Source organism: Equus quagga, chromosome 15, assembly GCF_021613505.1.
Source record: "Equus quagga isolate Etosha38 chromosome 15, UCLA_HA_Equagga_1.0, whole genome shotgun sequence".
Taxonomy (NCBI): Eukaryota; Metazoa; Chordata; class Mammalia; order Perissodactyla; family Equidae; genus Equus; species Equus quagga.
This window is the reverse complement of record NC_060281.1, coordinates 74,041,289-74,057,604: the sequence shown is the minus strand read 5'-3', so window position 1 is coordinate 74,057,604 and position 16,316 is coordinate 74,041,289. Positions and strand designations below refer to the sequence as shown.

General features: G+C 61.8%; 2 protein-coding genes across 4 annotated transcripts in view; one reads left to right on the top strand and one right to left on the bottom strand.

Moving 5' to 3' along the window:
• The window catches only part of RASAL1 (RAS protein activator like 1), a 28,354-nt gene extending 15,404 nt beyond the window's left edge, over positions 1–12,950 (top strand). Inside the window, exons 9-21 of one of the 3 annotated variants that reach the window (XM_046640696.1) lie at positions 253–370; positions 509–662; positions 1,029–1,093; positions 1,392–1,504; positions 3,246–3,438; positions 5,901–6,038; positions 6,496–6,640; positions 7,678–7,850; positions 8,973–9,110; positions 9,185–9,320; positions 10,092–10,212; positions 11,053–11,129; positions 11,385–12,947. In XM_046640696.1, the coding sequence (XP_046496652.1) occupies positions 253–370; positions 509–662; positions 1,029–1,093; positions 1,392–1,504; positions 3,246–3,438; positions 5,901–6,038; positions 6,496–6,640; positions 7,678–7,850; positions 8,973–9,110; positions 9,185–9,320; positions 10,092–10,212; positions 11,053–11,129; positions 11,385–11,524 (1,711 nt within the window). In that variant the 3' untranslated portion in view covers positions 11,525–12,947. Of the gene's footprint in view, positions 1–252; positions 371–508; positions 663–1,028; positions 1,094–1,391; positions 1,505–3,245; positions 3,439–5,900; positions 6,039–6,495; positions 6,641–7,677; positions 7,851–8,972; positions 9,111–9,184; positions 9,321–10,091; positions 10,213–11,052; positions 11,130–11,384 lie in introns of all 3 variants that reach the window. The other 2 variants (XM_046640697.1, XM_046640698.1) reach the window with 2 other exon arrangements.
• Positions 12,951–13,170: 220 nt separating this feature from the next.
• DTX1 (deltex E3 ubiquitin ligase 1) overlaps positions 13,171–16,316 on the bottom strand; it is a 34,846-nt gene continuing 31,700 nt past the window's right edge. Inside the window, exons 6-10 of the mRNA XM_046641025.1 lie at positions 16,090–16,151; positions 15,444–15,602; positions 15,186–15,347; positions 15,002–15,091; positions 13,171–14,400 (exon numbers count right to left, since the gene is read on the bottom strand). Of these exons, the coding sequence (XP_046496981.1) occupies positions 14,176–14,400; positions 15,002–15,091; positions 15,186–15,347; positions 15,444–15,602; positions 16,090–16,151 (698 nt within the window). The 3' untranslated portion in view covers positions 13,171–14,175. The remainder of the gene's footprint in view (positions 14,401–15,001; positions 15,092–15,185; positions 15,348–15,443; positions 15,603–16,089; positions 16,152–16,316) is intronic.

Below are 16,316 nucleotides of genomic sequence, written 5' to 3'. Positions count from 1 at the left end.
CACCTGTCCACACCTGCCCACACCTGTTCCCACCTGCCCACACCTGTTCCCACCTGCCCACACCTGTCCACACCTGCCCACACCTGTTCCCACCTGCCCACATCTGCCCACACCTGTTCCCACCTGCCCACACCAGTTCCCACCTGTCCTTCTGCGGAATCCCCCTGCTCCTGACTGTGCTCACCCTGCCGCCCCGGCCAGCTGCCCCTGCCCACACGTCCCTGTCCCCCCCGCTCTGCTCTGGCCCTCCAGGGGCAGCCTGGGCGCCCTGCGGCTGAAGGTGCGCCTCACGGAGGACCGCGTGCTGCCCTCCCGGTACTACCGGCCGCTCTCGGAGCTGCTTGCCACGGCGGTGCTGGGGCCGGCAGAGGTGGGTGCGTCCGACGAGCAGTCCCGCCGGGCGGGTGGGGGTCTGGGTCACCGCTGCCTCCTCCCTCAGGGAGCCCCAGCTGGGCTCTTCTGCTTTGGGGTCCCAGGGCCACCTCTCCTGCCTCCTGTGCTTGCCCAGGAGGATGCTGCCAGCCCCCTGGCTGTGCTGGAGGAGCTGACCTCAGGGGACTGCCGCCAGGACCTTGCCACCAGGCTGGTGAAGCTGTTTCTGGGCCAGGGCCTGGCCGGGCCCTTTCTGGACTATCTCACCCGGCGTGAGGTGGCACGGACCAGTGAGTTGGCCACATGACCTGCAAACATCACTCCTCAAGGGCAGGTCTGCAGAGGGGTCTCTGCGGGGGGATGGGGAGGCCTCGGGCAGAGGACAGGGGTTCCTGTGTGTGTGTGTGTGGTGTCCCCTGTGCTGTGCATCCAGCCAGCTGGGAGCACAGTCCTGGTTCAGGCCCTGGTTTTGCTACTCATGAGCTGTGTGACCTTAAGAACCTTGTTAAACCACTCTGGGCCTCTGTACTGTGAACAGAGTTGATGGTGCAAGTCCTCTCGATTCCTGAGGCTGGAAGAATCATGACCCCACGTTGGGTGGCGGGGGTGAGATGGCCCCCCCAAATCCCAGCAAACCCTTTTCTCTCTCCTCCCAGCCGACCCCAACACCCTCTTCCGTTCCAACTCCCTGGCATCTAAGTCAATGGAACAGTTCATGAAGGTGAGGAGGTGAAGGCCCCGTGGGGCCCGATGGCAGCTTCCTCGGGGGGACTCCCTTCCCAGTGCTCACTCGGAGCCCAGAGCTTGGCTGCCCTCAGGTGGTCCCGGGTAGCTGAGGGGGGTGGCTGGTGCCCGGCCTCGCCCTGACCTGCCCCCAGGTAGAGTCCCCCACCCCAGCCCTTGGCACGGCCCCGCCTCCCTCTGGGCCTCTCCCTGTGGGGTCCCCCGGCCCCCCGCTCACAGGCACAGCCCGGCCTCGCCCTCAGCCCCACCCTGTGTGGTGCCCCCTCCGCCCCCAGCTCGTGGGCATGCCCTACCTGCACGAGGTCCTGCAGCCGGTCATCAGCCGCGTCTTTGAGGAGAAGAAGTACATGGAGCTGGACCCCTGCAAGATGGAGCTGGGCCGCACCAGGTGAGCAAGGCCGGGGGACCCCAACCCCCGACCCCCTGCCTGCCTGGAGCCTCGTCAGGCTGGGCCCACGCCAACTCCCACCCTCTCCTTCAGGCGCTGCGGCTCAGGAGCTCTGCGTCCCGCCTCCCAGCCTCTCTGGGGCCTGAGGCTCTGAAGGCCGGGTGGGGCAGTGGTTAGGGAAGGACTCTGAACTCAAGCTCCAGGGGCCAAACCCCAGCTCTGCCACCGCTGATGGGCAGCGGTCTGCGTGCGGAGTGGCTCCCGGAGCCCTCTGGGAGCCTGGGTGGAAGCACGGGGTCATTCCACCCTTGGTGGGCTCTGCCTCTCTTTCCAGGACCTTCCCCTCCAGCCGGGGTGGGAGGCCTTGCTCCCGCCAGGCCACTGGAGCTGGTAGCTGGCAGTCCCTCAGGGCCCACGGTGGGGACAGGAGAGGGTCTTTCCGCCCAGCAGGGCTGTCCACCTTCCGACCACCCTAGAGGCAGGCATCTGGACCCCTTTTTGTAGGCAGGGAAACCGAGCCTCAGAGAGGGGAGGTCACCTGCCTAAGGTTGCACAGCTGGGAAGTTGTAAAGTGGGGATTTGAGCAGGCCTGAGCAGGAGTGCAGAGTTCATCTGTGAAACTCCAAGGCAAGGGCTTTTCCTGGTACGTCTGGCGAGGACCAAGTGACTCAGGGGGTGCCTGCAAGGAGCAGGGGCAGCTGGGGCCCTGGCCTGGCAGGGTGGCAGGCAGACTCTGGAGCCGGCAGTCCCGAGTTCTGACCTCCACTCTGCCACCTGTTTGCAAGGGGACCTCTCTGAGCCTCAGTCTCCTTCTCTGTCAAATGGGAACAATCAGGCTACTTAATCTGTTGGGTTGCATTACGATTAGATGACACGATGCCAGACACAGCGAGTTCAGGGCTTAGCTCGTCGTGTCCAGGACACAGTGGGGCCGGGAACCCCAGCCTGGCTGCCAGGGAGTCTGCAGCCTGAGGCTGGGCAAGGCGGACCCTCCACCCATATGGGAATGAGAAAGGAAGGAATGAGACGATTGCAGATGGAGGAGTGTCCCACTGTCCACTCACCACGACAGTGGTTGAAGACCCACGACATGCTGGGCACTGGCTGAGCTGAGTCCACCGTGGGGAAAAAATGGACACAAGCCCCTCTTCTGGGGGGGTGGAAGAGAGAATAAACTGAAGAAGGAGGCTATTGCAGGCGATGGGTGGAATGAAGAAGACAAAGCGGGAAGGGTCAGGAGGGCCCAGGAGCAGGGGGAGCTTGCAACATTCCACAGGGTCACAGGGACAGCCTTGCAGACGAAGGGACATTTAAGCAGAGACTTGAAGGAGGTGAGGGAGGGAGTCGTATGCAGATCTGGTGGAAGAGCATTCCAGGCAGCCGGAACAGCAAGTGCAAAGGCCCTGAGGTGGGATCACGTGTCTGGCACGTCCGTGCTGAAAATGCACTGAACTGGAGTCTGGCATCATGTGCGGCCAGGAAGGGATGGCCTCTTTGAGGAGGTGACGTATAAGGTGAATGTGGAGGCAAGAGTGTCGCAGGCAGAGGGACAGTCTGTCCACAGGCTCCGAGAGGACAGTGAGCTGAGCGTGTTGGAGCAGGAGCGCGAAGCCGGGTGGGAACAGGAGGGGAGGGTGTGGAGTGGGCAGGCGGGGTTGCTGGGCTCAGTAGGGGCTGGGGAAGATGTGGAGCGGGGGGGATGCCCAGCTCTGAGGCCCAGCCGCCCCACTTGCTCCCCCAGGAGAATCTCCTTCAAGGGCGCACCCTCAGAGGAGCACGTGCGGGAGGCCAGCCTGGGGCTGCTCACGGGCTACCTGGGGGCCATCGTGGACGCCATCGTGGGCTCCGCAGGGCGCTGCCCGGCCGTCATGCGCCTCGCCTTCAAGCACCTGCACCAGCGCGTGGAGGAGCGCTTCCCGCAGACGGAGCACGAGGTGGGCAGATGGGGAGACCGAGGCTGCGGAGGGCAGCAGCTCGTCCAGGGACACGCGGAGTCAGGGCAGAGGGGGGACAGAACCCGGCTGCCCACGCTGAAGGCCTGTGTGTCTGGCAGAAGTGGGGGCGGTGTTCTCTGCAGGGTCTGGGACCCAGGAGAAATAATAATAGTTAATAAAAATAATAATCGCAGCAGCTGACACTGTATGCAGCCCTCTCCACGGGTCAGACCTTGTTTTCGGTGCGTTACGTGTTGTTACCCATTATCCAGTGTTCACATCCACCTATGAGGTGGGTACCTGTATTGCTCCATTTCGCAGAGGAGGAACCTGAGGCCCAGGCGGGTTAAGTTACACAGCCAGGAAGGGGTGGCGCTGGGATGGGCCCCATCCAGGCAGGCGGGCTCTTGCACCTGTGCTCATAAGCGCCAAGTGATAGACTCTGTGCAAAATAAGTGAATCTTAAATGCCGGCTGTGAGATTGAGAGCAAGCTGGCACACAGTAGGTACTCAGTAGCAGACACTCAAAATAAAGGCTAAAAGTAAGTCCATGCCTGGGCTGGGGCTTTACCAATATTGATACGGAAGTTGAAAACTCAGGTGCTACAGGGCTCAGGCAGGTGAGGAAATGAACCAAGTGTTTGAGGCGTGGGGCGGTAGGGAGTGGTAGGGCCTGTGGCGAACCGGATCCCACAGCTTGTCTGGTGGGAGCAGGCCTGGACAATCAGTGATAGCCATGTAGGATTGCCAGATCTGCAGAATTTTTTTTTTTTTTAAGCCAGTATTCTGGATTTTAGGTGCCAGCTCTCATTTTTTAATTGATTGATGCCCCATCTCTCCCCACTTCCTGTTTACAGATGGGGAAACGGAGGCCCAGAGAGGTCAAGGGTCTGGGCCAGGGGTTGGGGACTGAAACGGAGGCCTGTGGCCCCCCAGCTGGGGTCTCGCCCTTGTCTCCCTCACCCCCGCTGAGGAGTGAGCTCTGGGCCTCCAAACTGGGACGTGGCTTGGTGACACCCAGCTTGCCGGGTGCTCAGCTGGGCTGCCGGCAGAGGTGCTAAGTGGGACACAGGGAGGAGGCAAGGGGAGGGGGAGGCCAGCTCCCCAGCCAGCCTGGCCCTTGGAGGGGCCAGTATCAGGGACGCCAAGTGTCCCCCAGTTCTCGGCCCCCAGGGTGGGCAGAGGCCGTGGGCAGGGAGCCGGGACCGTCACAGGCCGGGGGGGTGGATGGGGGAGCCCAGGGGACCCCATCTCTGCCGCTCTGACATCTGTTCCTCCTTCTCGAGAAAGGAGGAAGTTAATGAGCTGATGTCAAAGGCTAAAATTACGCTGGGACAGGGCGGCCGGGGGGGCGGGGTGGCTGTGGGGGGCAGTTCAGGGTTCCAGACGGCGGGTTGGGGTGAGACCCTCCAGGCACCCAGCTCCTCCAGAGGTGCCCAGGAGGCAGGTCTCAGGTGTGAAAACAGCCCCTAAATAAAGGCTGGAGCACAGACTCGGGCTAAAGATAGCCGGCGAGTGGGGGGAGCGGGATGGGGGGAGCGGCGGGGGCCGGTGCCGTGGGAGGGGCCGCCCTCTCTCCAGTCTCCCTGAGCTTGGGGGGCCAGGCTTCCCTGCAGCAGGCCTGGCCTGGGGCTCGCACGGACAGGCACCGTCCTTCACAGTGTGCAGAGGCAGAGGCTGTGGCTGGGGGCACATGGGCCAGGCGCAGGGACCTGAGTGTCCTCGTCTGGAAAACGGAGATAATAGCATCTCCCTCCGCCCCCTCACTGGGATTGTGTGAGCATTAGATGTCATAGTCCAGGCTTGGTTCCCAACCCCCAGCTAGCGCACCGCAGCAGCTGGTGTCAAATACAGGAGAGTGTGGTGAAGAGCAGAGAGTTCAATTCCAGCCTGGGGTCAAATCCTGGCTCTGCCACTTACAGCTGTGTGGCCTTGGGCAAGTGACTGTCCCTCTCTGGGCTTCAGTTGCCTCCTCTGTGAAATGGAGATATAATAAAGTGAGTATTAAGTAAACAAATGTGTGCAGAAGGATCTGGCCTGTTGCTATTATTATCAGAAATCATAGATCTGGGTTGGAGTCCTGCCTCCTCTACTCAGCAGCTGTGTGACCTTGGGCAAGTCACTTGACCTCTCTGAGCTTCTGCTTCCTCATCTGTAGAATGAGAAGAATGGTGGTGCCTCCCTCATAGGGCTGTGCCCTGAGTACAGTGGTTGGCACACAGCGGACTCTGAGGATGTTTGGCTAAATCTGATTGTGCAGGATGGGTGTTGTTACTCCATTTTCCAGGTGGAGAAACTGAGGCCCAGAGAGGAAAAGCCCCTTTGGCAGACCTGTATGGCCACCTGACCCATCTCCCATCCCACTTCCCCTTGCACCACTGATCTATAGTCCTTGCTGCCTCAGTTTCCCCAGCTGGGAAGTGGGTCTGGCGGCCCCTCTCACCGGCTTCTCCTCTCACCAGGACGTGAAGTACCTGGCCATCAGCGGCTTTCTCTTCCTGCGATTCTTCGCGCCTGCCATCCTCACCCCGAAGCTGTTCGACCTCCGGGACCAGCACGCAGACCCCCAGACCAGCCGCTCGTTGCTGCTGCTTGCCAAGGTACCAGCAGCAGAGGCCCCTGCTGGGTGTCCTTAGTCAGGGAAGAGCATAGTAGGACCAGAGCAGGGGGGCAGACCACAGAAGACCCCAACACGACCCAGAGAAGGAGGAAAGTGGGAAGCAGGCTGGTAGTCATTTACGCCTTAGTATGAATTAGACCATCCTTTGCAAAGTGGTCACCTGTTGGGGCTCTGATGGGCTCCAGAGGATGGATGATGTGATCAGCAGTCCTGGGTGGGGGGATCTGGGCTTGGGAGGGAACAGAAGACGGGCACTGGGGGTGCATATCTGTGCACAGGGAGGGGCAGATATTGCTCAGAGCAGGTGCTGCTATGAGTCTTCTCCTTTGGTGAGCACTGATTTGGGAGCCAGGACCCTGGGGCTGTGTTCGGGGTCCACAGAGGGCCCTTCCCCCTGTGGTGACCGTGGCCCTGGCGTGCCCTGCCCCTTGCTCCAGGCCGTGCAGAGCATCGGGAACCTGGGCCAGCAGCTGGGCCAGGGCAAGGAAGTGTGGATGGCCCCCCTGCACCCCTTCCTGCTGCGGAGCGTCTCTCGTGTGCGGGACTTCCTGGACCGGCTGGTGGATGTGGACGAGGAGGAGGGTGAGTTCCTGTGTCCCTGCCACAGCCAGCCTGTCACCCCACTGGATGCGCTGGGCCTGCCGCCCCCCCCACCCCCAGCACTGAGACTGTGGACCTGTGCGTCAGCTAGTCAGTCCACTAACATCTCCTGGCACCGGCTGTGCTGGGTCTCAGAGATGATCAGAGTGCAGGCCTTGCCCTCCAGGCCGCTCCAGCCAATGTGGAGAGGCGGGTGGGGATTGTGGTGCGGGGTCCACACAACTGACAATTATCTAAGTGCCGACTCTGTAACGGACACTGCTCTGGGCCTGGGAATAGCTGTGAACAAGACAGAACAGACTCCTGCTCTCACGGAAGTTTTATTCTAGTGGGGACCACAGGCTGTGGGCACGATGAATTAGCCGAGCACATGGTGTGTTAGGGAGGATGAGTGCTAAGGAGAAAAAATAAAGGAGGGAAGCGAAGGTTGAGGTGGGGGTGGCAGGTGGAACTTTTAGAAAGGGTGGCCAGGAAAGACCTCGCTAGGGTGACATTAGAGCAAAGCCCTGAAGGAGGACAGAGAGCATGAGGATCCTGAGGAAAAACGTTCCAGGCCGGGAAGAGCATGTGCAAAGGCCCTGAGGTGGGGCCAGAGAGCACTCGTGAGGAGGCCAATGAAGAAGAGTGAATGAGGGGGAGGAAGGTGAGGATGAGGCCACCGGACAGTTTTAAGCAGAGGAGTGGGGGTTGAGTCCGTATCACAGTGTTGAGTGCAGGTCACCTGGGAGCAGCCCGTCAGAGTGTGGAGCCCCGGGTTTGCCTGGTGCATCTCTGGTGCGGGGCTCCCTGGGCGGACTCCCCTGGGCGCCATGGCCGCAGATCCCTGCCGAGGAGAGGGCCCAGGGCCTACATGTGGTCCGGGCCACCCTCAGCGGCGCTGTCCCCCTCTCAGGGAGGGGTCCAAGGCCTCCTGCCTCCGGGGGAGCGCAGGCTCCTGCTCATCCCTGGGGCCGCGGGCGCGCCGGCAGAGCGGCTGGGCCTGGAGCGGAGGGGCTCACTGTCCCCCTCCCCGTCCCCAGAGGCTGGGGGACCGGCCAGGGCCCTGGTCCCGCGCTCGGCGACGGTTCGAGAAGGCTACCTGCTGAAGCGCAAGGAGGAGCCGGGCGGCCTGGCCCCGCGCTTTGCCTTCAAGAAGCGCTACTTCCGGCTCAGCGCGGACGCGCTCTCCTACGCCAAGAGCCCCGAGTGGCAGGTGGGGCCCCAGCCCTGTCCCGGGGAGGGCTTCCAGAGGGGGCCTCCCCAGGGAGCCGCTTCTCTCTACCCAGGGGGAAACTGAGGCCTGGGGTTGGGGGGGGGGGTTGCGATGACTTGCCCAAGGTCCCGTAGCGACTTAGCAAGTGCCAACTCTGCTCACACATTTGGGCCATGCGGGCACAGACGGGCACAGACACACCCACACACACCCATCCTCAGGCCTCCTTCCGCATGCACCGTTGAGGGGCGGACATATCCCCCACATGTGGATGCACACAGGGCAGGGACGCTGCTCACCGCGCCCCCCCCCCTCCCCCTCAGGTCTATGCCCCCATCCCACTGAGAAGCACATGAAACGGGAGCTGCTCGCTCCCAGGTACATGCCCGGCTGTATAGGCGCCCACATTCGGCATTCGTTCACTCACTCATTCATTCATCAAACATTTGAGTGACTACGAGGTCCCAGGCAATGTTCTAGGCACTGGAGATACAGCAGTAACGAGACGTAAAATGCATGTTCTCATGGGGCTGCCATTCAAGCGTAGCACAAGCCGAGCCCCACGCTGGGATCTACCCATTTCTGAGTACCACATCCCTAACTGCCACTAGCCAGCCCTGGAGAGGGTGCCCACGCTGACGGCTGCTGCATCAGCAGAGCGCCATTCTAGACTTCAGCTCCCTGGGTTCCAGCGCTGGCGGCACCAGCCGAGGGACCCTGGGAGGGTCATTTATCTTCTTGTGCCTCAGTTTCCTCATCTGCAAATTGGGAAGAACAGAGCCAGCCTCAGACATTTGTTGTGACCATGAAATAAGGTGATGGATGTAGAGTGCTTAGAACCACATCCCAGGTGCCGCAGAAGCGGTGGCTATTATCCTTCTTCTTAAAGAAGGAAACTGATGCCCGGATAAGTTGTCACTTACTCAGAGAGTGACGGGGCAGGACTGCGGGACTCATGGAACAGCCAAGGGGACACGCACACAGATCACAGATACACAGAGTTGAATGTCCCCACCCCCCGGGGCCCACCTGAAGCGCACACCCAGAGGAAAGCTGTCCCTGGGCCCCGCCGCCCCGGCCCCAGCCCCCAGGCCGCCCCGCAGCGACGGTCCTGTCTCCCAGACGCGCTCCTCCATCCCGGTGTCGCACATCCGCGCCGTGGAGCGCGTGGACGAGGGCGCCTTCCAGCTGCCGCACGTGATGCAGGTGGTGACGCAGGACGGCGCGGGGGCGCTGCACACCACCTACCTCCAGTGCAAGGTGAGGCCCCGCAGGGGTGCGGGTGACGGCGTCCCCTGGGTCCCCCACCCCTGACCGCCCCCGACTCCCTGCAGAACGTGAACGAGCTCAGCCAATGGCTGTCGGCCCTGCGCAAGGCCAGCGCCCCCAACCCGGACAAGCTGGCCGCCTGCCACCCGGGGGCCTTCCGCAGCGCGCGCTGGACCTGCTGCCTGCGGGCGGAGCGCTCAGGTGAGGGGGCGGGGCTGACTCGTGGGGGCGGAGCCTGAGCCCCCCCCCCCCCCCCCCGCCGCACCTGTCAATCAGCGGTGTCCTACCTCCGCCCGGGCTGGCTGTGCAACCTTGGGCGAGTTACTGAACCTCGCCACGCCTCAGCCTCCTCAAGTGTGGAATGGGGCTGATAACAGTGCTCAGGTGTCTTGCGAGGATTAAGTGAGTTGATATCCACAAAGCGCTTAGGATCCTGCCCGGCACGTGGCGCTCATCAAATTGCACCCCTGGTGTCTCGTGGTACACGGGCAGACCGTGGGCTTGCTCTCGAGGAAGACAGGTGAATAAGCAGAGAATTTAATACAGTGTCACGAGTACCGAGATGAGGCTTTCGAGGCTCCGGAAAAGGCCTCTGACCCAGCCCCAGCGCTGGAGAGCAAGGAGGGCTTCCGGAGGAGGTGTTGCTTACATGTGACCTGAGAAGAGAAGTTAAGGAGCGAAGTTGGGGACAGGGATGGGGTAAGAAAGAGCGTTTCAGGCAGAGCACGGGCCTGGAGGCGAGGCAGAGCGGGCTGGAGGACAGGAAGGGTCTGCGTGGCTGGACCCCGGATGTGGCAGGAGGACAGAGGCAAGGCTGCTGCTCTGGAGGAGGGTGGAGGCCGTGGGGCTGCAGGGGAGGACTAGGTTTGAAGGGCGGTGTTAGAGGGGAAGGGCAGGGTTTGGTGGCTGCCTGGCTGTGGGGGCTTCTGGAAGGGCGTGGGGGCGGTTATTGATGATGCCGTGTCCCCTCAGCCGCTGGCTGCAGCCGCACACACGCGGCCGTCACCCTGGGGGACTGGAGGGACCCGCTGGATCCGGATGCTGAGACGCAGATGGTGTATCGGCAGCTGCTCCTGGGGCGGGACCAGCTCAGGTGGGTGCCCCCACCCCTCCCACTGCAGCTGCTGGGACCAGCGGGGGCAGCCACCCACTCTGGCCTCCCACCTTCCTTTCTTCCTTCTTCCCCTGCGCCTCAGCTGGGCCTCCCTGGGGCGGGGTAGGCTCAAGGTGAGGCCCGGGAAGCATCCTCGGGGGCCTCATGCAGAAGTGGGTCTTGGGGTCTTTTAATACCAGGGGATCCAGAGACGTGGGCACAGACCTTGGGTGTGTCCCTCCCCTTCCTGGGCCCAGGATCACCGTTATTCAGTGACAGACACGTGTTCCAACTCATTATACAGAAGGCTCTGAAACTGGCGTGCCTGAGTTCAGATCCTGACCTGGCCACTTACTGGCTGTGTGATCTCGGGCAAGTTGCTTACCTTCTCTGTACCTCAGTTTCCTCATCTGGAGAACAGGCATAACAGGAGTCCCTACCTCATGGGCTGGTCCCCAGGGTCAGATGAGCTAATAGGGATAAAGCACGGGTGGGGACCTGGCCACACGGTCAGCGTTCGATAAATGCTCACGGTTCTTATTACGCTGTGTGACCTTCAGTAAGTGTCTTCACCTCGTGGTGTCTCAGTGGCCGTCTGTATAATGGGGCCATCAGTACGTACCTCCCTCAATACGTGTTTTGCGATAATTAGATGACCTAATATGTTTAAAGGGCTTAGAACATTGAGGGGACTTTATAAACGTTTGTATGACCATGATAATGACGGTGACAACTAGGGAGGACCTGTCATTCCTCCTGCCACCAGCAGAGAATCTGTGTGGTAGAGAGCAGGGTTGGGAATCAGGGCCCGGCCTTTTCTGTGTCCCTCTCAACTTCCAGGAGGAAATTCCTGGAGAATTCTAGCGTGGACACGACTCCGGAGGCTGGCACAGTGAAGGGCTCTGGCTCCTTGGAAGGTAAGGGGTCAGAAAGTCCCTTTTCCTGGCCGGCTCTGATGCCCCCTGCACTTGCCAAGCAACTGCGATGTCCTCGCGCCTGCTCTCTCTCCTGTTTCCGGTCCACCAGCAGGCCAGGGGTGTAGGTGTGGGCTCCGGTACATTTTGGGGTTCTCAGGGCACAAGGAGAATCTGGAGCTGGAGGAAGCCCTTGGTCGGGGGTGGCAGCCTGCCCTGGCCTGGCTGAACCCCCGTGGCCCCCTTGTCTCCCTCCAGGGGCCTGTCCTGATGCCCTGGCCCGGCAGAAAGCAGCAGCTGCCCGCCTGCTGGAGGTACTTGCGGACCTGGACCGAGCCCATGAGGAGTTCCAGCAGCAGGAGGAGGGGACGGTGGCCCCTGGCCCCCTCGGGCCCTGAGGGGATGCCACAGCCACCTGGCCGGAGGAGAAGGAGCCGCTGGGCTCTTCTCAGTGTACCCTGGTCCGGGAGTGCCCTGTGGCTGTCCTGTACCTCATTGATGCTGTGGCTTGGGGGCTTCTGGAGATAGCCTAGTCCCCTGTGCTCTGAGCCCAGAACCTGAGGCATGGAAGCCCTTTGGCAGGGGCTCAGCCTTGCACTGAATGAGTCTCGCTCTCTGGGTTGAGGCTGACTGGAGTGGATGGGATAAGGAACCTAACTCATTGGGTCTCTGCTTCACCGGACTGGCCTCTGCCTGTGAAGCAGTGTGGCACCAGTGAGGCCAGCCTGGCCCTGAGCTGCTGGATACAGCTGTACCTGAATCCCTGATGCCCATGTGGTCTTGTTGCCCCAGACAAGCACTAAATGGGCTTAGCCCTCCCTGTTTTCATGTCTGTCAATCCCTGTTAACATCACCGATCCTCCTGAACCCTGCCCTTGGCCGAGGGTCCTAACCGCAAGCTTCCAGAACCAGGTGCCCTCAAGAAGAACTGAGGCTGGGAGCCCAGTGTGCCAGACTCAGATCCTTGGAGGCTGGGAGACCTTGGGCCAGGCTCTTTCCCTCTCTTTGAGCCTCAGGTTACCCTGTATAAAATGAGGAAGGAGTGAGTTCAGATGCGTGGGTGTCAATCTGGGTTCTATGGAGGTGGCTCTGGAGCCAGGCAGGGGTTTCTCAGACGGGGCTCCAAAGCCCCCTACCCCGGGGCTGTCTGCTAGACACGCAGATTCCAGGCCACCCCCTCCCGCAGCTCTACTCAATCAGCACCTGAGGGTGGGGTGGGGGCGGGAATCAGGGGTTTTAACAAGTTCCTCAGGCCACGTGGATGCACATGAGGTTTGAGGATCCCAGGGCTGGGCGACTTTCTATATTCGCGTTTGAGGTGAGACTTCGTTTGAGACTGAATCACAGAAGGTAAAGTGTTTGGGAACACCCAACTGGCAGAACTGGAAGGGCCACCAAGGCCTCGTTTCCGGCTTTGTGTGACCAGAGGGTGGGACAGAAACTGAACCCGCCTGGCTGGCGACAGGCTGGACCAGGAAAGGCACGTTGCTATCCCGCGGGTGGCCAGCAGGGGTCGCCTGGAGCCGCAGCGTCCGCCGCATCCGCCCCGCATCCTGGGATGCTGCAGAGGCTCCCACGCGGCCTGTCGCAGATCCTGGGATCTGTCCTCCTCTGTCCCTAGACAGAGCCTGGCCCTCCTCCCCGAGGCAGGGGCCGGCCTCTCAGGCCAACGAGCCGATCATGGGGTCGCCCAGCTCCTGCATGTCATCGGGGGGCTTTCAGCCCGAGTTCATTCCTCGTAGTAATTGTGCTAGGGAGCGCCAGCACTTCCGCCCCCGCCCTCTTGGGGATCAGGAGGGTCTGCCTCCGCCACCATCACGCCCCCTGCCTGCCCCAGGAGAAGAGAATTATGGGGACCGCCCATCTGCAGCTGCCCAAGGCTGAGAGGGACAGCGGTCCCGGGGCCGTCATTTCGCGGCAGGCTCCCGGATGAGGTGGAGCCCCCCGCCCCCCACCCTGAAGGCTCCCAGGAACAGAGCGACCCACCCTGCGTCTTGGCAGGAAAAGACTGGATGAGGAGGAGAAAGACCGTTTATTTCTCCACCCACAGTGGGATTGGTAGGTTTTCAAAAGAGCAATCGCTGGCGTCCCCTTAAGCCTTGGCTGTCGTCCACCGCGGCAGCCAATCAACAGAGGCGGAGCTGGTGCGTTGCCTGGGCAACAGGCCCCTGGTTGGCCGAGACCACATCCACTGCCCAATCCCAAGGAACGGAAAATGGACTGTTTGCTGTCCGAGCTGCTGTCTGGACCTGCCGGCCTAAGCCAGGCCTCCTCGTTCGCTCCTGAAGCCAGAAGCTCCAGCCTTTGGGTCTCGATGTTGGAAGCGATTTGGTGGCGGGAATGGAGCGGGAGGAAAGGAGCACAGGGCCTTTGTCTGGGACGGACAGAAGGCGAGGGGATGGGAAGCGAGGAGGAGGTCAGGGTCCCAGAAGGATGAAGAGACACAAGCACAAAATAAGATACCTCTAGGCCCCCTCTCTCGGGCCTGCCCCTTTGCAAAACTGCTCAATCATCTGGAGGTGTCCACCCCATGGGCCTACCACTGCCCACTGGTGGCTGTCAGGGATGGGTGACAGAGATGGGGTAGGCTGAGCGTCCCCAGTGCCCCTTCCCCCCCGGGAGCCCCAGCAGGCCCCTGAGTGCGTGACCTGAATCCTGCTGCTGCAGACGAGCCTGTGCAGCTGCGACAGGGGCACAGACGCGATCCGCGCAGAGTATCACAGGGGTCTTCCTGTCTCTTCCCCCAGTGTGGGGGTAAGTAGAGGCACGTGGGTGTGCGTGCATGTGTTCAACAGGACACGTGTGTTTGTGTGAGGGGGAGGGAGGGCGCCGTGGTTTCCAGTCCCCTCTGTGCCACCCTCTCAGGGAGCTAGGGGTCGGAGCCGGCCGGCCTGCCATCCTCCCATCATGCCAACTGGTACCAGCCAAATCCTGGGAATGCTTCTGGCTCCTTCCGCAGACTCCTCCCCAGCCCTGACCCTGCGCCGCCAGGACACACCCGGCGGAGGGAGGCGTACGCTGGACAAAGCAGGAGGGAAGGTGGGCGGCCTCAGGCCTTGGCGGTGGCCTCCGACACACCCTGGGCTGTGAGCTCGGCCAGCACGTTGTCTAGGTAGCTAGCGTCCGGGTAGCCGTGGCCCGTGAGATTGGATCCAAACTCGGTTTTGTGGTGGATCTCGTTCCACACCACAGTGTCCGACTCGCCCGTGGTGTTGGACGTGCCGATGGTGAAGATGAGCCTCCGCTCCCAAGCCGTGATGAGCAGCCGCAGCACCTGCGGGACGGGGCACCGGGAGGGCGGCCGAGGTCACAGGCGGCCCGGCCCTTGTGCCTGGGGCCACTCTCGCCCAGCCTCCCCGCTCCCCGGCCACTCGGTGGCTGCCCAGCTGGCCGCTTCCTTCCCTGGCCTGTTTCTTCCGGGATGAAGGAAGGAAGCATCTCAAACTCACGGCCCTCAGCGGTGTTGGTTTGGACCCCACAATGGCTTAAATAGCCACTTGTGACTTCGTTGGCAATGTTCAAAAACCTGGAGATTTCTGTGAGAATCTGAATTTCTGGCTTCTCTTGAAAATCACCAAGCAAACAATCTATGTGAAGAGCCTGGACTGTTTGGGTTCAAATCCAGGCTCCACCACCTACTAGCTGTGTGACCTTGTTAAAGTTACCTGCCTTCTCTGAGGCTTTGTTTCCTTATCAGTAAAATGGGGTCAAGACCTTGACCTCAGTGGGCCCATAAATGAGGTGAGGGCTGGGCACACAACAGGTGCTTATGGTCAACGCTGGGGCGGGGAGGCATCTGAGAGCAGCAGTTGGGGATGATGGGGACCGCAGGCCCCGGCCCGCTCCCCCCACCCCTGCACCCTCGTGGCACCCACCTTCCGGCCCTTCTCGTTGTTGGGCAGATAGCAGTGGCGTGGGAAGCCTCTTGCCGTGAACTTCTTGCCTGGGTTGGGGTGCTCAGGGCCCTGTGGGGAGGGGCAGTGGGTGCTTGAACTGGGGACAGGGGTGGGGGCTCCGGAGGGGCAGAGCCAGTGGGGTCAGGGGTCCGAGGGGGCTCACCTGGATGCCTGTGGGGATGTCATAGACGATGCGGATGGTCTGCGTGTCGGCGAAGCCGGGCAATGAGTGGGGGATGACGTGGAACTCCATCTTCCCGGGCGGCTGAGTGCCCGTCTTCTCCCCGTAGATGGCCTTGCAGGTGGGGCACTGCAGGCTGCCATCCTGGGGGGGTGGGGCTGGCGGTGAGGTCCCCAGGGGTCCCGGCCCACCGCCCCCCCTGCCTGCTCCCCACCCACTGCCCCGCCCAGCCCAGCCCACCTTGTTGCCGTTGGAGTACATGGCCACGAGGCACAGCAGGTGGTACATGTGGCCACAGCGGCCCAGGCGGCCAACCAGCTCGGGCCGCACGCCCTTGTGCCGGAGCACGCCCTCGTAGCCGGAAGCTGTGACCAGGCGCTCCATGCAGATGGTGCAGTCCTGGGGGGCAGGGAGGGGACACTGAGGACTGGGGAGGGTGGGACACCCCGGGCCAGCGCTGCCTCTCAGCAGGAGCCAGGGTCCCGGCCACAGGGGGCGGCAGCACACCCGGCTCTGTGGCCCCCATCTCTCCAAGGAGAGGACCCCCAGGTACTGAGTTCACACGGAGGCAGAGGCTCCCTCACGCCCCTCTGAGGGCTTACAGGCTTCTCCCTCAAAAGGAAAACTGACACACGTGTGGTGGAAAATATGGCTAAAAATAAGATGCAAAAAGTGCCCATCATTACAAGATTGATCAATGTGATTCTATCAAACTTCAGCATTTCGGCATTTATCAAAAGACTCAGTCAAGAAAGTGAAAAGGCAACCCCACACCCCGGGAGAAGAGGCTGTGACACACAGACCCAGGCTTTCATGTCCTGGAGGGCGGAGGCCAGGCGGCCAGGGGGGAGGGGCGAGGCCGCTGCCGGGACCCCTGGGGGCTCACCTCATCGGGCGGGTTCTTCACCTTCTGCATGTATCGCCGAACCACATCCTCAGGGTTCTTACCTGCAACAACACAGTGCAGTGGGCTTGAGGGTCCCCGGAGTCTACCCCTGAAGGCTTGGCTCAGGATGGGGTCAGGGGTCAGAGGGGTGGGGTCAGAAGCTGAGGGGCTGGCAGGAGGCCCATGATGTCAGGGGTTGCTGGAGGTCAGAGGTAGCAGGAGTTGGT